Genomic DNA, 23722 nt, shown 5'->3' on the forward strand with positions numbered 1-23722 from the left:
TGTAGTACATTATTACTCTTTAATAACACATCAACTGATATACATACATCATTTTAAGTCGATGTCAATCACTGTTGTCCTTTACAGCAATGAGTATAAGTCTTAATGAGATTTTTCCAAAAATGCTTTGCAGCACCTCACACATTGCTCATATACAGTCTCAAAGTCAGACTCATTTCCCTAAAAACACAGAAAGGAAAAATAAAAGTGTTGTTTAAAGTACAGTTGCCTGAAAGTTTTCACTTAACAGGGCAGGAAAAAAAAGGCATGTTTGCTTCACTAAAGCCCAGAAAAAGAAAAATTGAAGCTAGGAAGTACAAATGATACTTACATAATACGGATCTTCAATAATAAGTTGTTTCTGTGGATCGTAGCTTCCAAGAAGTTCAATTTTAGCTTTGCAGTTTTTAACTTGATTAACTTTTCTATTCAAATCTCTGTAAAATTAAAACATCAACTTAGTTTTTAAACCTATGGTTTCAGGTTAAACATGGACATCTGCTAAGGCAATGTGTAATGCACATATGAAAATCCAGCAGAGTGGCCTAGTTTTAAAGCAAAGTATTAGAAAGTTAAGAGAACTGTATAAATCTTTAAAGGAAATATGCAAGCAACTACATAATTTGCAATATTTCATTGTCTTTCTACTGGTATTATATGTAAAAAAGATTCAATTATAAAACAAAAAAAATTCTGAACTTTAAAATCAAAAATTGACAATGACATTCAATAACATTCAACATGTCAAGCATGATGGGACAATGAGAAAGAACATTTCATAGACTGAAGCAAAGAGCTTCAAAGGATTTTAAGAGATTAGCTGATTCAGCTCCTTGTTTCTAAGGGTCTGTAACTAAACTATCCAATATAAGTGCTTATCAATCTTATTTTTAAAATGAGATTTCTTAAAAACAACCTCAATTTATTCTTTAGCATTTTTTATCTACCCTTCCCCTCAGGCAGTTTCCCAATCTGACCCATATTACATTTTCTGTGCTTCTGAACTTTTTTTTTTATTATTATTAAATTTATTTATTTAACTTTTAACATTCATTTTCACAAAATTTTGGGTTACAAATTTTCTCCCCTTTTATCCCCTCCCCCCCCAAACACCAAGCATTCTAATTGCCCCTATGACCAATCTGCTCTCTCTTCTATCATCCCTCTCTGCCCTTGTCTCCATCTTCTCTTTTGTCCTGTAGGGGCAGATAGCTTTCTATACCCCTTTACCTGTTTTTCTTATTTCCTAGTGGCAAGAACATTACTCGACAGTTGATCCTAACACTTTGAGTTCCAACTTCTCTTCCTCCCTCCCTCCCCACCCCTTCCCTTTGGAAGGCAAGCAATTCAATATAGGCCATATCTGTGTAGTTTTGCAAATGACTTCCATAATAGTTGTGTTGTATAGGACTAACTATATTTCCCTCCATCCTATCCTGTCCCCCATTACTTCTATTCTCTTTTGATCCTATCCCTCCCCATGAGTGTCGACCTCGAATTGCACTCTCCTCCTCATGCCCTCCCTTCTATCATCCCCCCCACCCTGCTTGTCCCCTTATCCCCCACTTTCCTGTATTGTGAGATAGGTTTTCCTACCAAAATGAGTGTGCACTTTATTCTTTTCTTTAGTGGAATGTGATGAGAGTAGACTTCATGTTTTTCTCTCACCTCCCCTCTTTATCCCTCCACTAATGAGTCTTTTGATTGCCTCTTTTATGAGAGATAATTTGCCCCATTCAATTTCTCCCTTTCTCTTCCCAATATATTTCTCTCTCACTGCTTGATTTCATTTTGTTTTAAAGATATGATCCCATCCTATTCAATTCACTCTGTGCACTCTGTCTCTATGTAAGTGAGCGTGTGTGCATGTGTAATCCCACCCAGTACCCAGATACTGAAATGTTTCAAGAGTTACAAATATTGTCTTTCCATGTAGGAATGTAAACAGTTCAGCTTTAGTAAGTCCCTTATGACTTCACTTTGCTGTTCACCTTTTCATGGTTCTCTTCATTCTTGTGTTTGAAAGTCAAATTTTCTTTTCAGCTCTGGTCTTTTCATCAAGAATGCTTGAAAATCCTCTATTTCATTGAAAGACCAATTTTTCCCCTGAAGTATTATACTCAGTTTTGCTGGGTAGGTGATTCTTGGTTTTAGTCCTAGTTCCTTTGACTTCTGGAATATACTGTTCCATGCCCTTCGATCCCTTAATGTAGAGGCTGCTAGATCTTGTGTTATCCTGATTGTATTTCCACAATACTTGAATTGTTTCTTTCTAGCTGCCTGCAGTATTTTCTCCTTGACCTGGGAACTCTGGAATTTGGCCACAATGTTCCTAGGAGTTTCTCTTTTTGGATCTCTTTCAGGTGGTGTTCTGTGGATTCCTTGAATATTTATTTTGCCCTCTGGTTCTAGAATCTCAGGGCAGTTTTCCTTGATAATTTCATGAAAGATGATGTCTAGGCTCTTCTTTTGATCATGGCTTTCAGGTAGTCCCATAATTTTTAAATTGTCTCTCCTGGATCTATTTTCCAGGTCAGTTGTTTTTCCAATGAGATATTTCACATTATCTTCCATTTTTCCATTCTTCTCTCTTTGTTCTGTGATTTCTTGGTTTTGCATAAAGTCATTAGCCTCCATCTGTGCCATTCTAATTTTGAAAGAACTATTTTCTTCAGTGAGCTTTTGAATCTCCTTTTCCATTTGGCTAATTCTGCTTTTGAAAGCATTCTTCTCCTCATTGGCTTTTTGAACCTCTTTTGCCAATTGAGTTAGGCTAGTTTTCAAGGTGTTAATTTCTTCAACATTTTTTTGGGTCTCCCTTAGCAGGGAGCTGATCTGCTGTTCATGCTTTGACTTCATGTCTCTCATTTCTCTTCCCAGCTTTTCCTCCACCTCTCTAACTTGATTTTCAAAATTCTTTTTGAGCTCTTCCATGGCCTGAGCCCATTGGGTGGGCTGGGACACAGAAGCCTTGATTTCTGTGTCTTTGCCTGATGGTAAGCATTGTTCTTCCTCATCAGAAAGGAAGGGAGGAAATGCCTGTTCGCCAAGAAAGTAACCTTCTATAGTCTTATTTCTTTTCCCTTTTCTGGGCATTTTCCCAGCCAGTGACTTGACCTCTGAATATTTTCCTCACACCCACCTCACCTCCTGATCCTCCCAGCCCCTGTTTGTGGTCTGAGATTCAAATGCTGCTTCCAGCCTCAGGGCTTTTGGCGGGGGCAGGGCTGCTATTCAGTATGAGATTATGTTTTGGTGCTGAGGTCGGGGCAGGGCCACCTCTCAGGCTCAGTTCCCTCGGGGGGTTTATGCACAGACCTTCCGCAATGGATTCAGGCTCCCGCCCGCTTGGGGAGCTCCTGTCTGCAGCCGCCTCTCAGCTTCTACCTCCCGGGGGGGGGGGGCCTGAATTATGGGGGCACCCCACTCCCCTCTCGACCCGCCAAAGAGACTCTCTCACCCACCCCTGTCACCTGTGGGTGGAGGGACTTGTGCGGCCGCTGGAGATCCCGTCCCTGAAGCCTGCTTGGATCTGTTTCTCTCGGTGCCGCAGCCGTGGCCGCAGCAGGTCTGGGCTGGGCTTTGTGTCTGCAGCGCGACGGACCTTTTGCGAGAGGTTTGCAGATCCCTCTGTGGGTGGAGGGACCCGCGTGGCCGCTGGAGATCCTGTCTGTGAAGCCTGCTCGGATCTTTTCCTCTCGGTGCCGCGGCTGCGGCAGGGCTGTACTCAGCTCCCAGTCCCGGCGCCCAGTCCGCAGCGCGAAGGACCCCCCCGCGAGAGGTTTGCAGGTCTCTCTGGAACAGAAATCTCCCTCGCTCCAATGTTCCGTGGCCTCTGGGTGCGGAATTCGCCATGAGTTACTTCCCTGTAGCCATTCTATGGGTTGTGGGTTCAGAGCTATGTGTATGTGCGTCTTTCTACTCCGCCATCTTGGCTCCGCCCTTCGCTTCTGAACTTTTATCATTTCATTTTTCGAATTTCCAATAGGACCTCTCTAGTAGGACATACTTAACCCAAAATACAACCTACTAAAAACTGGGTTCTCATTTCACTCAATTAAATAAGTATTCCCCCCAATTTTTTTTTTGGCAGTAGACTACAATTATATTTCCACCTTTGTTATACTATCTTCATTTCTTTGCTTTCCTTTGTTCAGCATCCAATATGTAATAAAGTCTTGGACTCTTGAACATATTTATACCTTCCGGTTGCTCAGGTGTTAAGAATAATTGTCATTAGGTCCTATTTCAATCATGTTCTAGTCCAGCTAAAGATATTACAGTGACTTGGTGGGAAACACGATGGAAAAGTAGGAGAGAAGGAAAAGGAAGGAAAGTAGGGGAGAAAGGGATAAGTGGGGTGGGGGGATGGCAGAAGGGAGGGTAAATGGGAGGAAGGAGTAATTAGAAGTAAACACTTTTGGGGAGAGACAAGGTCAAAAGAGAGAAGAGAATAAATGAGGAGCACAATAGGATGGAGGGAAGTATAGTTAATCTTCCACAACATGACTATTATGGAAGTCTTTTACAAAACTACACATATATAGCCTATAATGAATTGCCTGCCTTCACAACGGGGATGGGTAGGGAAGGAGGAAAAGAAAGAAGGTAGAACTCAAAGTTTTAGGAACAAATGTTGAGAACTGTTTTTGCATGCAACTAACTGGGAAATAAGAAATACAGATAAAGGGGTATAGAAATCTATCTTGCCCTACAAGAAAAGAGAGAAGAAGGGGATAAGGGGAGGGAGGGGTATGATAGAAGGGAGGGCAGATTGGGGGAAGGGGTAATCAGAATGCATGGTGTTTTGGGGTGGGGGAAGGGAAGAGATGGGGAGAAAACTTGGAACTCAAAATTTTTGTGGAAATGAATGTTGAAAATTAGAAGTAAATAAACATTAGAAAATAGAAATTTTGATTTTCAAATACAAGAATCAAGAGAAACACAAAAAGGTAAACAGGAAAGAGAAGCCTTAAGGAACTCATTAAAGGTGAACTGTTTACATTCCTACATGGAAAGATGTCATTTGTAACTCATGAGACTTTTTTCAGCATTAGGGTAGTTAGTGGGAATATATATGTAGGTGTTTATCGGTATGTGTGTTGGTTGTTGTCTTTTGTCTTCAAAGAGGAGCAAAATGACATCTCCATGATAGAGTGAAGTTTCAGTGTGTCTGACAATATGAGCTCGGAATGCTCTTCCACAGATTGGGCAGATAGTCCGTGTGAATATCCGGGGTGGTTACTCCAAATTTGCACAATCCTATGTTCCCTTTGTGCTGTTTCAATTCTGCTTTGCTCATATAACACAGCACCTTTTCTGATGGGGCCATGCCATGCTGAGCGGTCCTGTGCCAGTGTCTCTCCCATGTCGCAGAGCCAAATAAATCCAAAGTTCTTGAGAGAGACCTTGAGAGCATCCTTGCTTTACTTCTTCTGACCACCATGTGAATGCCTGCCCCATGTGAGTTGTCCATAAAATAGTCTTTTTGGCAAACATACATTTTGCATTCGAACCAAGTGGCCAGCCCATTGGAGTTTCACTGTCTGAAGCATCGTTTGAATACTTGGCAGTATAGTTCAAGCAAGGACTTCAGTGTCTAATACTTTATCTTGCCAGATCATCTTCAGAATCTTCCTAAGACAGTTCAAATGGAAGTGATTCAGTTTCCTGGCATGGTGCTGACAGACTGTCCATGTTTCACAGGGTACATATGTATGTGTATTATATGTGTAGGTACGTATATGTACATGGGTGCATATACACACATATAGAGGGCACAGGGTGAGCTGAATATGAAAGGAGAATACCTAAAAAAAATAAAATTTACTGTTGAATGGAATGTAGTAAGAGTAAGAGAAAGGAAGAGGTAGAATGTAGCAAATCATCTCATTTAAAGGGGGAAGAAAGAGCTTTTACAATGCAAGGGAAGAGGGGGGAGATGAAAAGAAATAATTGAGCCTTACTCTCATGGGATTTGGCTTAAGGAGGGAATAACACACACTCAATTGGATATGGAAATCTATTCTACTCTGCAGAAAGGCACGGGGTAAGGGGACAGGAGAGGGAAGATAATAGAAGGGACAGCAAACTGGGAAAAGGGATAATCAGAAGCAGACACTATTGTGGGAGGACAGGTCAAGGGAGAGAATAGAATGAATGGAGGGCAGGATAGGACAGAGGGGAATGTGGTTGGTCTTTTACAACATAAATATCATGGAAGTGCTTTGCACTGTTACACATGTATGAGCTATACTGAATTGCTTGTTTTCTCAATAAGGGGGGAAGAGAATGTAGAACTCAAAGCTTTAATAATGAACATGCAACTAGAAATTACAATATGCAGGCAATAGAGTATCTCTTTTGCTCTACAGGAAAATAGAGGGGAAGGAGGATAATAGAAGAGTAATTAGAAGAGAGGACAGACGGGAGGAAGGGGTGGATGGGGTGCATGTTGTTCTTGGGTGGGAGGGCACGGAGAGATGGGGAGAAAATTTTGAATTCAAATTCTTGTGGAAGTCAATGTTGAGAACTGAAAAATAAATTATATGTTTAAAAAAAAAGAAATTACAGTGACTACCTCCTGACTTTTTCATCAACTATAAACTCTCCTGCTTCTTTACTGCACTTTCTTCTAACCTGTTCCTTAATACATCCTTCAATGTTTATTTTAGGAGGAAATTTAGGCCTATTTCAGATTTCTGAGACTTCGCTGTAACTCCTTTACTGTATTTTGCCTACTGTAGTTAACAGTATTTTCCTTACTTGAAGAGACAAATGAATGTGCAGTTTGAGGTCCATAATGATATTCTACTTTTACAACCTCCTAGCTGTGTGATTTTGTCAATCTTGAGGGACCCTGATTTCCTCATTTCTGAAATCAAAGCCCCACTAAGGTCCCTTCTACTTCAAAACCCTTTGGAATAATTTCACTTTTCTCTAATTCACCTATGTCGCCCAACTCATTTTATTTGGTAATGTCTCTTTATTAATAATGTACCCATCTTATTTTAGTTATTTTCTTCTAGTATTTTTTCAATTGTCCCTCAAATACCTTTTTCCTTTGTTTCCAAAATGGCCTCTGAAACCTCAGTGATCACTGTGATCACTTCTCTAAACATGAACACTAACTTAATTATATACCACATCCTCCAAATGAACATAGAGGTGCTCTAGGAGGATAAGAAGGAATTAGGTGGTTTGCATGAAGACAAACTATTTTCTGGGGGAGGGATAGTTAGCTTTTATTTTAACTATTTTCCTTTTCACTACAAGGCACAATGAAGCCTTGCCCTTCTCAAATTGTAAAATACTTGTCATTTATTTAAGACTATTGCCTTTCCTGAGGATAAACCTCAAAGATATTTTTGAGAACACATAATATGCTCTACATAGAAGAACAAAAAAACAGAAAAACAAACAATCATGGTTATTTTAAAGCAACTATGAAAAAGAGAAAATAAAATTAACTTCTACCCAAGTAGTGATAAACTGGAGGCAGAGTAAGGAACACTTTCAAAAGATCAAAATAATATTTTAAAAGAGAATACACAACAGATGTGGTTTTTTTTTTTTTGGTTTGCCTTGCTGCTTTTACATATCTATGAATGACTCCATACAACAAACTTCCCCTTACAAAAAAGTACTTGAAATCATACAGGTGGGCTTTTTCTTGTGGCATATATTCAAGAGTTATGGAGTAAGTCTGAATGCAAAGGAAATAAGTACACAGAGTTAATAATAGCTAACAGCTAGCATTACATAGTGCTTAGTATGTACCAAACATTGTACTAAGTACTTTCCAAGTATTATTGCACTTGATCTATTAATCTCATTTTATAAATGAATAAACTGAGGCAAACAGAGGTCAACTGACTTGCCCAGGGGTACTCAGATGTCCTTGATGCCAAGTCCAACACTCTATCCCCTGTGCCACTTAGCTCTGTCACTGACATTAAACTATTTCTAAAAAATGTTACATATGTTAAATATGAAATTGAGTTTGTTACTAGAAGTAAAAGTTTAGTTTTATTTAGTAAATATCCATATTATTACTCTGTAACCATACTAAAATATTCATTTTCAAAGAGAAATTTAAAAAATGAAAGACTTTTATAAATTAGCCAAGAATAAACTTAGTATTTTAAAATAGTAATGGTAGTATTTGTAGTAAATGCACAAATCATTTCAATGTATTTTCTTTTTCTATCTGTACACACACTTCTCTGCATCAATTTCATTGGTGTTGGCACTCACAACTGATGACACACAGCAGTCCAAATGTAGGAGGTAATCTTTGAGAGTTGCTATGACTGGGAAATTCATCAACCTGTAGTAAATCTAATGATAAGCTTTTCCAAACTTAGCTATGCTTGGAATAAGAGACAGTCACAAAGTCCATTCTTAACACCTTTCCATATTAATAGGATCTTAGTAGCTCTAGTGATAGGCCTCTTCTAACTTGGTTAAGTAGTTTAGTTGGCCCTTACACAACAGAAAATTGCCAAAGCTACACTCAAAAGTCAACTATCCAACCTAGAATGACTGATTGAATAAAGATGTTAAAAAAAATGAGAAATCAATTCAAATATTATTTAACCAAATGTGTAGATAGGTTACAATTTAAGAAAAATGGAATACTCTGGTTTAAACTATAAATACTAAATTGTATTGCTATGATGTTTAACTGCACAATGTTCATAAATAGTATTAGTTATAAAAATCTAATCTGATATTTTAAGACATATTTTAAGTTATGCACCCCCTATACCTAGAAATGTTAAAGAATAATAAAAGACCTGATTTTTTAAAAAAGCAAATGTTGGCCTGATGACATAAACATTATAACAGCCAAAACTTCAAGCTTGTCTAAATGTCCATTCTTTAATACAAAACCCTAAAGTTAATTCAACTGTCAAATTTCTTTTATCAATCAAGACAAACTTAAATCATGTTACAAAATGGGAGGAGGAAAGGAGGAAAACTGCAATGTCCATGACTCATTGTATCAACATCATACAAACCCGATGCAGAAAGCATAAATCTTATTACATAAAGCAGTGTAACACAACCTGCCTTTCTTCAAATTAAATCAAACTAATTGAACTTTTCCTTATCTTAGCATGCATCTTCATATAAATATGCCTATCTGCCAATTTTGAATTACTCTGGGCTTGCTACAATTTGAAAATAATACTCTGTACAATGACCCCATCTTACAAGAAAACAAAGATTCTAAGTCACTGAGGGCAGTGTATCATCTGACCTATTTACTAGTGTTAAATATAAATGGAAATACTTTTAAAACATCGTTGTTACAAAATGTGATTACCTCAAATTGCCTTCATCCATACATAGTATATAATCAAAGGTCAAGAAATCTTCTTTGGTAATCTAGAATTGAGAAGAAAGTAAAAAATACCAGGTTTAGCAATTAATTCTATCCAGTGAACTTGCTCCTCAGTACACAAATAATTATCTACATGAATTGCCCATTAATGTAGTAACATAATGTAATAATTCACTCTTTAAGAAATCAGAGTACAATAAATGAAAGAGATTTCACGAATTCTCCAAATGTGTCAATTTTCTTGAGCACTGTGAGGTTTGCCATGTATTATGGAGCTCCTAAGTGATATTAACAAGTATTAAAACAGCACAGAAAGTCTATTTATTTTTTCCATTTTAGCTTCTTAGTAATTAATTCAAGTCAGCCAATCTAAGACAGACATTTCAGAAATACAAAGGTTAAAATAAAATAGTCCTTGTCCTCAAGGAGAATATATTCCACTGGGGTGGAAATGCTATGTACACAAGTTAAGTAAATGTATATACAGACTAAAACTGTTATAGTGAAAGCACTGGGATCTAAGAGGGAAATCAAGAAAAACTTGGTATAAGAATGGCACCTGAGCTATATTTTGAAGGCTAGTTAGTATGAGGCAGAAATCAAGGAGTGAATTCCACACATGGGTGGCCCACCTTTGCAAAGGCGCAGAGGTAAGAGATGGTTTGTTGTAAATAGTGAATAACAGACAAGTTGGACTGAACAGCAAGTGCAGGATGGGCAGTAACATGAATAAAATTAATAAGAAATTTAGAAGCTATAGAACCAAAAGACTTAAATTCCTAGCTAAAAGATTTTATATTTTATCTTTTACCCAGGATCCAATGAAGATTTCTGAGTAGAGGAGTACTTCAGCATATTGTAAGTTCCACGATGGCAGGGCTATTTTACTTTCATCATTGAATTCCTATATACGTATCTGGGGCTACAAATTTATGTTAAACACCTTTGTATCTGAGGAGCAGAATAAATATTTACTGAATTGAATGGTCAGATCTATGTCTTTACTGGGTAGCTGAATTGAGAACAGAATGCTGATGGGAGCGACTAGAAGCCAGCCAGGAGACCAATTTATAAGAAGTATAATAGCTAATAACTGATCTTATCTATTTAGCCCATTATAGTTTTCAATGTATTTCCCTCAATAATGATATAGGGTCAACAATCTAGTATAATTATTTTACATGAGGAACTGAGGTTGATATTAGTAAACAGACTTACTCAGAATCACACAGCTGGAAAATGGAAAAGTTTAGAACTTTAAAAACCCAATGTCCTGAATGCAGATTATCTTTTACTATCTTATACTACCTATTCAATATAGTAGTTTTACATTAATTTTAACTTTTGTTTCTTTCAAAAGAAAACTATGAACTCTGCCTCTTCAAGTCCCATATTTCAGCCTAATTTGTTTCATAACAATTATATCCAATTCAATTGTTTGCCAATGAATGTATCCTCTAAATTAATGTCAGCAGGCAGTTACATAGTGCAGTGGATAGAGCAGGGGATGTTAGACCTGGAGTCAGCAAACCAGCCTCAAAAACTTAGTAGCTACGTAACCTTTGGCAAGTTACTAAATCTCTGTTTTTCTCAGGTTCCTCAACTGCAAAAAACGGGTGTAATAATAACACCTATCTCCCAGGTTTGTCATGAGGCTCAAGTGATATATTTGTAAGGTCCTTAGCATAATGCCTCACAAATAGTAGGTGCTATATAATGCTACTATTATTATTAATAATAATTTATTATGAGACATTTTGACACAAGTTTTTTTTAGTAAATGACTGCTGATTAGATTAACTATTTCAAATAAGAAATATAAATTTTAAAAAACTACCTTGTAAATTCATATCATTATATCAAAATACTTAAAGTACACACTAACAAGGTCCCACGAAAATCACCTGGGGAGGCAAAAACATTACCTCAAAGCCCCAAACATTAGAAAAAAGTCTATGTAATCTGCAGACTTAAGATACTCTAATTAATGTTGCAGTCAGTTATGATTCCAGAAGACATGAAGTATGATTCCTACTCTATGTAGTAAGATGAAGAATTAGAGATACTAGAATAAGAAATACATTTTCAAATATAGACAGTGCATGAATCTTTTCTTCTTGACTACATTTATTTCTTATTGAAAGGTAACATGACATAGACAAAAAATCAGCCTCAGAGTCGAAAAGACCTGAGTTCAAATACTGCTTCACACACGTAGCAAGCAGTAAGAGCCCTAGGCAAGTCACTTAACCTGTATGTATTCTAGATAATTCTCTATGACTTTATATTGCAGAGAAGGTACCTACATTAGTAGACGGAATTTCTCACCCAGAAGTTCTCTATAGCAATGAAGACAGCCTATAACACTATATGATAGATGTAGACACAAAGCAGATAATCTATTGAATGAAAACCCATTTGGTTAGAAAGTATTGATAAAATTTCAAAGTCATATTCCTCATTTGAACAGAGTACTAGATACATTTTTTTTAACTGTTATTCTATACCAGAGTTTCTTTTTTCTGTACCATGGCAGTATTTAGCAGTCTAGAGAAACCTATGGATCCCTCTCAGAACGTTTTTAAGTGCATAAATAAAAAACAAAGGAAAAGCAATTATATTTAAATATAATTACCAAAATATTTAAAAAAAAAGCTCATAGGTTCAATACTAAGAACCTTTATCAACTATTATTTTTATGTCATCGTTACCATCATCATTATACTACACAGATCAATACTATCTCCACAAATTCCTGTTCTGACGGCTCATTGTGTTGTGAAAGTGACACTTGCATCTGCCAGGCTATGTCTTGCTTGAGAGTGGAGTCATGCAACAGACTGTGCCTGATTTTTAGGACCAGCTGAAGAAACAGACAAGTTGATCTCTAGGGAAGCATTCTGCCCCATATCCCTATTAAGCAAAGAAACATATAATTTACACTCATGCATCGTCCTTCTGCTTCTATAATAATGGCAGAAAAAGAAGCATATGGTGTTAAGAATCAGTTTTTATGTTATCTATAAAGATTAACTTGGCTATTGGTACACTACATGTGAGATATTTATCCTACAAGCACTCAGCAGACATACCACTAGTGGAACTGATTTATACGAATCTTGATATTCTCACTAAAAAAACAAACAAACAAACAAAAAAACCTAAAAGACATTAAGAAGCCACAGCTAATTGGAAGGATGGCTCCTCAGAAAAGGAATGGTGGTGTTGATTTTATTATGTGTCCACAGGCAAGAAAAATATTATTTCATGGAACATTTGATCATTTCATATTAAAGTACTCGTGGGAAGTATTTGCAAAAAGACTACCTTAACTACAATTTTGGCTTGTACAACATCTCTTACAGGAATTCTAAAGGAGAGAAATTCTAGATAGAGATGAATGAGAAGAACCTCTATATTAAATAGACATATATTTTGATACTCAATGCCTTCAATGGAAAGAGAAGAGTAGTTAGGCCAATATAAACATGTTGTAATATATGGTTCAGGAATAAAGAATGAAAGGGACCAAAAGTCTTATTGAATATGCAGAAACTTCACACCTATAAAATACATCTTTTGAGCAAAGATCATAAGGCAGTGGATATGGAGAGCAAAGATTAAAAAAAAAGACTGATTTTAATGGACAGAAAAATAATTTGTTACTAATGTGAACCATAACTGAATCAGCTATCTTTGTACAGTCAAATCAAAAATCTGTTAGAACAAAGATCAAACTTGACAAAACTTGAAAAATAAAAATTAGAAAATGACACACAATAAAACTAATTCCAACTTCACCAATTTAGACAATTTATGAGGAAAAATAGTAATTTGGTATCTGAAAAGACATCAACACCAATTATGATAATTTTACATAGAAGTTTAATTGGTATAAATCAACTGCATAAAAAGGACAGCAAAAAAAGACCATGAATTGCCTAACTTAGCAAACATATGACTTACTTTCCAAGTGGACCAATGTGGCAGAAAAGAGCAATGCTGGTTTAAAAATAGAAACATATCTGAAAACTGTTATGGGGAGAATGTTAAAAGACTGTATAGTCATATGACCTCAGAACAGTGAGAAACAGGGAAGAAAAAAACCACTTTAAGGAAACCTTGTCAAGACACAGATAAGCAACAATCACCTTGAGGGCAATGACAAATAAAACAACAAAGTAGAGAATGGTTAGCCATGTCATATAAAAAGAGAATGATGAGAGACCCCATCGTGAGTGGAGTACTCACGAGAAGCTCATGGGAAAACACAGACAAGAGTTGAGCAAGAAGAACAAACTGAGATAGTTTGATGGATGGTGATCTTTATCATTAGAAGGAATGCCCACAATGTGGAGATCCCAAGTTCATTTGAATATCTGAAACTAAGTACTCTATTTTAACTGTGTAATAGTATTTTAAATAGGAAGATCTTTCTCATTCATTAATAAGCCCAAGGGACCTGCCTGGATCACATGGAGACTGGGATGGGAGGAGCTTGCTGAACAGGTGGAACAAGAAGTGGAGTTGGAGTAGAGCTGACAGAAAGTTAGTCAGGAGAGCAGTCAAAGCTAGTAAGGATGCAGACAAGCAGGCAGCTGGCTAGCGTGAGTGAAAGAATTTGTTGGTGACTTGTTTAATGGAGCTGATTTGTAGGAAGCCTAGCGGGGGAAGGCTTGGGGCTGGTGTTGTTTTCTGCATTGTTATTGTGTACAGATTTGTGTTACTGTGATGGATTTGACTTTCTGGCATCTGAAAAAATGTTTTGGTTCTGTCTTCCACATGGAGAGTCTGTTGTATTTCACGATTCAGAATTGCACTGGGATATTCATGGCTGCTGTAGGCACAGTGGCGCTACAAACTGTTATGAAAAATTTTTTTTTTTAATTTTAAATCATTCAACAAGCAATCAGTAAAAGAATTTCTGTTACCTCTTGTTCCTAAGGTCACAGCTAATTTTAAAATGCTCTGAGATGGGTTTCATGGTAAACTTCTAAACATTTTCCATAAGAAATGACAGGCTCAAATTTTAAAATTTCCATCCCATCTGTTCTATAAATAATCAAATGATTCCCATTTTTGGTTAATTATAGTTATGAATTTTCTTCAAGAAAAGATTTGGAAACCGGCAGAGAGCCATAAAACCATGAAAGATTTTTAAGTGTTATAATAGCTGAGAGAAAATTTGACTGAATCACTTTCATTTGAGGATAATCAGTCTAGTGATATCTTACAAACTTCACTGTAAGTCCTCCTACTCAGATCCATCATCATACCGTGAAGGTGACCTTGAGTTCATGAAAGCTACAGCAGTAGAGTCCAAGCTCAGGCAGAGCCTGTCAAGCTAGTAAGCTTCAAGTACAGGACTAACAAAGAATTGTATTGTCACATCAGAGTATGACTCTAGACATGTTCAGAAAGGCTTATCACCCAGAAGTTGGTCACCAACTAATATTATTTGGTTACAATAGCTCAAAAAAAACATGGAATGTTATAACCTGGAGTGGAAAAAAGAATAAAACCACATCAATAAAAGTGTGGATTCTTTGAAGTACTGAATCTGTCAGGAAGAATTCAATAAGAACCTATGACTGTTCTAGGGATTGGGAATACAAATACAAAGAATGAAACAAACCTCACTCTCAAAGACCTTAAGACTGTCTACAAAATAAAGTAAAAATCTAAAGAAACAGACAGGATTTCACAGAATTACAAGTCTTGTTGAAGAGGAATAGAGCACTAAACCAGGAACTATCAGGAAAATTAAAGCAGAATGAAAAGTAATTCAATTTTAAAAGTGTAGCACAGAGGCAAAGGACTGGACCTATGCCCTTGTAGGTATAGAAAACTCCTAAGTGAGGCAACTTCCGCTATTTTTGCAGTCTTCATCTTACAGGCTTAGAGATCTGCCTAGAATACTTAAAGGTTAAGTACCTGGCCCAGAAGTCACAGAATTTACTTGCTTCTATGGCATCTTTAAGTAATATTCAAAAATTATGACAACAAATTAAAATACTCAAAAGCTTTCTTAAAAGAATCTGGGAAGGAAGAGAAAAATCATTATAGGACAACCCAAAAGAACAGATTCAAGAATTCGTAAAAATAAATAAATAAATAGTTAAAAAAAAAAAAAAAGGCAGAGACAAGAAGGTAAATTAAGAGGCTTTCCTCTCCAAACAACTTTAAAATAACTGCTCAAACAAATTTTGGCCCATCCATGATTGATAATAGTCGAACAAAGTGATCAGTTGGTTTTCAGAGAAGAAATCAAAGCTACCTGTCGTCACATGAAAAAATGCTTTAAAAAACTACTGATTAGAGAAATGCAAATTGAAACAACTCTGAGGTACTACCTCACACCTATCGGAAATGAGAAATGCTGAAGGAATACCGGATAACAGGTACACTAATAAAACATTGGTGAAGTTGTGAATTGGAGCAAACATTCAGAAGAACAATTTGGAACTATAAAACTGGGCATACCTTTTGATCCATCAATAACACTACCCCAAAGAAATTTTTAAAAAAAGGGGGGGAGGGTAAAAAGAAAAAAGGGCCTATATGTACAAAAATATTTATGGCAGCTTTTGTGTAGTGGCAAAGATTTGGTAACTGAGTTCATCAACTGAAGAATGGCTGAAACACGTTGTAGCATAAGAAATGATGAAATTTCAGAAAGAAAAAAAAAAAACATGGGAAGACCTATGTGAAGTGATGCAAAGTAAAATTAGCAGAATCATTGTGCACAGCAAAAGCAACGTTGTAATAATGACCACCTGTGAAATACTTGGCCACTCTGATCAATATAGTGGTGCAAGAACAATTCCAAAGGACTCTTGCAGAAAAAATTATCTCTTATCAGAGAGACAACTGATGAACTCTGAACGCAAACTGAGGTATAATTTTCTTGCTTTCTTTTTGTCTGCTTTTTCTGTGTTTGTGATATGGCTAACATGGAAATGTGCTCTTCATGATTTCACATGTATAACTGATTATTCACATGCCTTCTCAGTGGATGGGGGAGGAAAAGAATTTGGAAATAAATGAAAATTTAAAAAGAAAAACATCAAAAATAAATAATAATTTGAAAAAGAAAAATGAATTTGCAAAAAATAAAATCATATATATGTTTTTTAAAACCCTTCTGAAAATAACCCCATTTTCATTAAAATTCAAACATGAGAAGTAGCCTTAAAAGTATCCCTACCACAAAGAATTGGAAATTGAAAGAGTGTCCATCATTTGGGGAAATGGCTGAACAAGCTGTGGCATATGAATGTAATAGAATACTACTGTGCTTTAAGAATGAGCAGGCAGATTTCAAGGAAACCTGGAAAGACTCATATGAACTGATGCTGAGTGAAATGAGAAGAACCAGAAAGAACACTGTACATATCAACAGCAATACTGTGCAATTAACTATGACAAACTTAGCTCTTTTCAGCAAGACAATCCAAGACAATTCCAAAAGACTAGTGGTGGAAAATACTAACCACATCCAGAAAAAGAACTATGGAGTCTGAATGCAGATTGAAGGATACTACTTTCACTTTTTTTGTTTTTGTTTTTCTCTTTCTCATGGCTTTTCCCTTTTGTTCTGATTCTTCTTTCACAACATGACTAAGGTGGAAATATGTTTAACAGGATTGTACACGTACAACTTGTATCAGATTGCTGTCTTGGGGAGGGGAGAGAGGAGAGAAAGAGGAAAAAAAATTGAAACTCAAAATTTTATAAAAAAATGATTGTTAAAAACCATCTTTACATGTAATTGGAAAAAAAAATACTATTAAGAAAAAAAGACTTTGGTGACAGAGCCATAAAAATCAATTAGCTATCCTCTTTTTTAAAAAATTAAATTATGAATTAACCACACTTCCACAAATATAAATATTTCAGTATACAAATGAAAGAAAAAGATTATACATGAAAAAAAATATTATGCCCACCAATGAAAGGAATCAGAAAGGATGAAAGGTACAAAAAAACTGATCACATATCTAATGCCAACTTCCAATTTTAGAAAGGCTTAAGTCTTCTAGATATTTCCTCTACACAATAATTAGTACTGTGGCCTTAAGGTCACAAGTTTCACACCCCTGGATTATAAAAAAAATAAATCAGAAATTAAGAGCTATTAGTATTTAGTGCAAAGAAAAAAATCATTAATTCAATATTAAAGAGTTGCATAATGATCAATTTAGCTCACTCTAATAGAATATTGTAGATTACTAATTTATATCTTTAAAGAAGCCGAGAATGTTTCTATGGCAATTTTATGTTGTGAATTTCCTGACTCAGATCTATATCAGCTGTACTTTATTTAAGAAGCAAATAATACTCATTTTAAAGGCACAAGGTGAAGTAATCAATACATTTATAAAAAGGAGTTATTAAGAAAATCTAATAATTGAAGGCAATTATTATTTATAAGTAATAAGTACTTTTCCATCTCTACGTGGAGTTCACTAACCATTAATTTTTTAGTTGTTTACAAATTGTTGTACTGACAAATGGCTGCCATTTCCTATAACCTAGAAAATATGAAAATCAAAAGAAGCATGAAAATATCCCACAGGACATGAGGTGCTAGCAAAAAAGATGTCAGGATACTAGCACTCCTCCATAAGGAAAATTCCCCACAATCACAATGGTACTAGATGTAGGATGGAGAATCCTCTAAGAAGAAGCCTAGTACTTCTTTTGTTTAGCAGCTCAGGGAAATCTGTAATTCTATCCTTTGTAGAATTTTTTTTTTTCCCTAACGAATGAGCATTTATATTACTGCCTAAAGAGTTTGATTCTTTGGTCTAAACCAATGCTTCTTGCCTTTCAGTAGTGTAGATAATTTCACAATAACCCACTGTAAAACAGCAACACGAATGACACAAAATAGGTGCTGAATAAATGTTGATTAATTGAATGATTTCTCATACTCCATTTTGCTAGGGAGGAATTTAAAGTAAAAATATTCAAAGTAAAACTGAGTTCAATAAAAGTTTTTTCTATTAAGCACGCTGGATTATTATTAAAATTTCTACTACTTAAATTCATGCTGTCTAGAAGTCACTTTAACTATCTAGCATACTCATTTCTAAGGCCCAGTGTGTATCAAACACATAACTTGAAGGCTGAAACAAAAAGCTTTCTTAATTGTTTTCAGGATCTTTGAATGTGAATGTAAATGTGTGTGTGCACGCGAGTAGAGAGAAGCTTAATTTAATGTAACTGGTTTCATTTGTATTCCTATGTATTTAAAAATGTTACTCAGAGAAAAGGTTCCATTGGCTCCACCAGACTATCAAAAGGGTCTATGACACAAAGCAGGGCAAGGGGTCTGCTTCAAAGAGCAACACTAAATAAAGATTAGAAAAAAAGTAAAATGATCACATGAACTGAATTAAAGTGTTTTACATATTTTTCACACCTAAAAGTACATTTAAATACAAAAATAGAAACTATATGGAAACTATAAATTTACTTCAAAAACAAACTTCAATTTTTTAAAACAAATTGTTTGCTGTTTTAACAAAAGGCACATTTTACAACAAAACAAAACAAAACAAAAAGACAAGCAAGGTGTTTTCAAATCCCAAGGATGTTTACCCCAACATTCCAAGACATGACCCATTTTAACTGAAGATTTCTCCACAATTATCTCTGAACTTAGGAACAGGAAGTAAGGACAGACTTCTAAAATACTAACAATACATAACATATGGTTTATCTAATATTTATGCAACTTACACACTTTATATTGTTGTAAACAAGTAACCAGCTCATGTAATTATCACAATAGCTTTAATTAGTCTATGGGTAGTTTTATTAAAAGTTAAATGGCCCTTAAATAATATGAACATAATGCAACATCTGCAAACAGAAAACAAGCCACACACTAAAAATTAAACAAGATCTTTTCTACCTGTCTTGCTTTATGAGTTGTGTTAATGCCATGATTTCTTAGGCAGTTTATAGCTCTTTCATCTGGGGAACGCCCCACATTCCAGTTAGAGACAGCAGCACTGTCAGTGATCCACTGTAACACAAAACATAGACATATGCATTTTGAATGAAGTTAAGGTACAGTACCTGCCTGGCAATATGATTCATGGTAATGCCATGTTTCTTCATGCAAGTCTGCCCTCGATAATCAGGGGGGTTTCCTATTTCATATGTAGATGTTGCTGCACTGTCTATCCTCCACTACAGGGGAGAAAACAAAAACAAAAGAACATGTGACATATTCTTCCCCCAAAAGATGTATTGTATGGGATGACCAAAGGAAGATACTGAAAGGTACTAGTAACAAACTTACCTTATCTGAAATATTTTGCTCAGCTACAAGTTTCCTAAAAACTGCTTCTGCTATAGGTGAACGACAAATATTACCTTCAAAAACAAAAGAACAGAATGAAAAAAACTTGGAGGTGTACTAAGTCCTGAAGAGGGCTTGCTACTATTCCCTACAAAGAATTCCTGGAAACCAGGTTATACAGATGAATGAGGGTTATTGTGAGGTTTAAATAAGTATGTAAAGCATTTTGCAAAGCTTATAGTAGTACATATGAATGCCTATTGTTGTCTTTCCATCACAAAAAAGTTATAACTGGAGACTGCTTTTCTAAGAATTGTAAAGACCTGTAGAGACCATTTAGGGCAGCAGATCTCCAACTTTGTGGTTTCCAGGTACTTTTGCACTCTTAAAAATTACTGATGAAAGAGATCACAGAGGTACTTACTGCCTTGACTCCTAAACTAGTGATCACTTCACAGTATCACACTAATCCATGATGATAGTCAAATACCAAGGACACTGGAAAATCCTACATTTACATGTTACTGGATTTTTTGACTCATAATTAACTTTAGAAAACCAACAGTAAGTACTTAAGGATTTCTAAATTCCTTGCCTATCCCTCACCAAGGAAACATTTATAGTTACCCCTCAGTGTTCCTTTCAGGCTGTAAGTGCCTGTATAATCTAGACCACTCTACTCTAGTTCTCTTTTCCTTTGATGATTAAATGAAATGGAATTTTATTTTGCTTTGCAAATGCCCACTCTTCTTCAGAAGTACTTCTCAGACTAGTCCTCAGTCCATATTTCAAAACTCTCTCCACTTATCTTCTGTTAGGGTAGTTTTCCAAACTGTTGAGTGTTGCCCCCTAAGGAAGAGTGGTTGTATAGCCCCTTGCTGAGTGGAGGTGGTGGGGGGAGGGACAAGAAAGGAGGAAGGGTACAAATAAGGTATCAAAATTACTTGATATGCATTGCTAAATATCTTAGAAATATGGAGATGTTTCAAAATAAAGTTCAATTAAAAGTTTAAAGAAACAAGATTAATACACTGAACTAACTCCAACTGCAGTGAATGCAACAGTTTAAGCCACTATGAGTGAGATGAATTTTGAGCCTATGCATGACAGTGAAATCTGCTATAAATTGGTACCTGTGCTTTGTTGCAATGTGAAGTAGGTTAACTCAAAATTACAAGCATGGTGTGGAACTGAGAAAGTCTCATAACCACAGAATCATGAACTTGAGTTTTAAGGGACCATTTAAGTCACCTAGTGCAATCTCAGCATTTTACAGATAAGGAAATTGAGGTTCAGAGAGACTAAGTGACTGATGCAAGGTCATGCTGGTAAAAAGTTGCAGGAACAAGAATCTAATATGTGCCCCTCTGCAAAATCCAGCATCCTTTCCACTGCTGTATCAGTCTACTACTTCATGTTACCTGTTACATTCCTTAATCTCATTCATTTTGTTAAGTTATACATAACAAATAAGCTGGTTTAAAAAGTAACTGCTACAACTTAAGAATGATTATCATCATCTGAAAATGCCAACTAAATTTAAAGCAATAATTAAATTACTGATGATTTTAATAAACTGATTTGTCAAATTTTTAGTCCTCTAAGTTTTTTAAAAAGTGAAATAATATTCTTTCATCATGAATAAATACATAATGAGTCTGAAGCAGAAGAAAAACACTAATAAGCTAAAGCCAGTGCAAGCAAAGACATGACTCAATTTAAATACTGAAAATACAGAAACACAAAATAAAAAGCTCATATTCACAAAGTACAGTCCATTATGTTTATCACTGGTATTACTGAGAAGATTGCTGTTTACTTTGTATGAATGCTTTAGCAGCAGATAGCATGAAACCTAATAAACTGAAATGAATTTTTACTTCGTTATATGCAAAATACACTGCCAACTGGAGAATGTGAAAGAAAATTAGATTTATTTTTGTAAAAGCAAACTTTTTCCAAAAGCATTTCTGTGATATCAAAAGATCTGTCTGCCTACATCAGACTGCAAATTGTGTATTATGACAAAAAGCTGTATTCAACAGAAAAACTGGTATCACCTAAAGTTATTGATAATGAACTAAAGGATGCTTTCCAAATCATATAGCAAAGCAGCTTTGCATGGTTCCATATGTATATAATATGGTAAGAAGGAGAAGTGTGCATATGTCTGAAGATTTTTGTTATCAAATTACCTAAAAAACTAAAATCTCTTACAATTTTACACAAAAATTAGATAGAAGCAACCAATGCAGTTAAAAATAATTACTGAGAGAGAGAGAGAGAGTATACATGTATTATTGAAATTAATGCCTGGGAAGACCAGATGCTTTCCAAAATTAATAATGACAATGTTCACATAAAAAGAAAAATTTTACAAAACTGGTGAATTTTAAAAGTGAAAATAATATAACTGTATTGGACTCATGAAATTTGAACATCCTGTATGTTATTTCATAGACAATCATTTGTATAAAGAACTGTTTCCCAAAATGTTAGAATTTTTAATGATATAAAAAGTCCATTAAAGTGACAGCTTTTTGCACATGTAATGCTATGTGGTAAAGGAGATAGATCACTGGGCAATTCTATTACTGTAAAAAGACACTGGTTTCTCTTGACAAAGTATTTAAAAGTTGTTTGAGATAAAGGAAACTACCATTTTGGGGGCAATCTTTTTTTTTTTTAATTTAAACAAAATTCTTTTGTCACACAAATTTCCTTCTGAAACTTGTGTCCAGTTGTTATTTTTGGAAAAAGAACTATAGAAATAAATTTACAATGTAGTATTTCATCTTTCCCAAATTAAAAAATAATGCCCTTGCAAATAAATACAAGTAAAGATCGGCTTACTAATCATTTGACTGATCTTTACAAACAGCTGTCTTTTCTTTAAGAGTCAGGTATTTGCAAATGTGAACAGACAAGAAACAGATATACTATTGACAAAATGATACATCTGACCTGATGTTCTTGGAACAATTATGGTTCAAAGGCTTGCTAACTGACAGTTATATGTTAACTATCAACTGATAGCTGATATTGTAACAAGCACTTGAACCTAAAAATCATTTTATGTTTTGTCTTCTAGTAAAAGTAAATATAATTTCGCTATTTCCTCGTAACATTTTATTTGTATAAAATAGGGTTTTCTTTCTTCTCTAGTTACTACAAAGAGAAATTATTAATCTCCATTTGTGTTTGAAAAAAGAATTACAAGCATCAAGGAAACCAAGTTTTGAGAAATATTTTACAGCAAAACAAGCCTGCAACAATAATAACAATTTTATCATGGTAATTTATAGAAACTATAAATGAGAAAACTACAAAGGATTTTATCAATAAAGCTTTACGTAAATTGCTTTTATTTTGTGTTAATGTTCTATTATAAAAACTAATAAACTCATTATTATTTGAATTAAAATAAACACTAAAAAGGTATTTGTAGACTTCATTTTTAAAGGAATGCATTGCTATACAAAATATGGAAACCGCCATATAAGAATCTGTCACAACTGAAAGGAAGTACTGATGAGAAAAAGAAAGCTCAAAACATAGAAGAAGATTTTTAATAAGTATTTGACAATTTCAGTAATAAATTTTCCTTTTAAACTGAACAGATTTTACATTACTAACACCTTCATCTCCAGGGATATAGTTTGGGTTGCTATGTGAACATACACTATCTCTTCAACTTTTCCAGCAGTAACAGATTTTTCGTCAACATTTCATTTATTCTTTTGATAATTTGAGCAAATGAACTTAAGCTTTGGTTAGTGGAACAGACAGAGAGATAACTGGGATACATTACAAAGAGTTACTAACATAAAAATGTGCAGGTAGATATCTCATAGTCATTTAAAAACTAATTTTAAACTTTCTTTTGCAGATATAATATTTAATATCCAAAGATAACACTTATTTTCTCCCCAAAGTCTACCGATCTATTAGGCAAGTTTCACTATTTTTCCTCACTTTTCTCCCCACAAGTTTTAAATTACATAGCTGTCAGATAGCAAGCTTGTTTCACCCTTAAGTTAAAATTATACTTCAAACTA

The 23722-nt window shown here is 35.1% G+C and overlaps 1 protein-coding gene across 3 annotated transcripts in view; it reads right to left on the reverse strand.

Moving 5' to 3' along the window:
• The window catches only part of ACP1 (acid phosphatase 1), a 29677-nt gene continuing 5955 nt past the window's right edge, over positions 1-23722 (reverse strand). The window contains exons 2-6 of one of the 3 annotated variants that reach the window (XR_011972492.1): positions 19665-19738; positions 19272-19552; positions 9332-9393; positions 332-437; positions 1-180 (exon numbers count right to left, since the gene is read on the reverse strand). Coding sequence is in view for 2 of the 3 variants with exons in the window: in XM_072634334.1 (XP_072490435.1) it covers positions 103-180; positions 332-437; positions 9332-9393; positions 19272-19385; positions 19665-19738 (434 nt within the window). In the remaining variant the exon portion in view is untranslated. The remainder of the gene's footprint in view (positions 181-331; positions 438-9331; positions 9394-19271; positions 19553-19664; positions 19739-23722) is intronic. The other 2 variants (XM_072634334.1, XM_072634333.1) reach the window with 2 other exon arrangements.

Source organism: Notamacropus eugenii, chromosome 1, assembly GCF_028372415.1.
Source record: "Notamacropus eugenii isolate mMacEug1 chromosome 1, mMacEug1.pri_v2, whole genome shotgun sequence".
NCBI lineage: Eukaryota > Metazoa > Chordata > Mammalia > Diprotodontia > Macropodidae > Notamacropus > Notamacropus eugenii.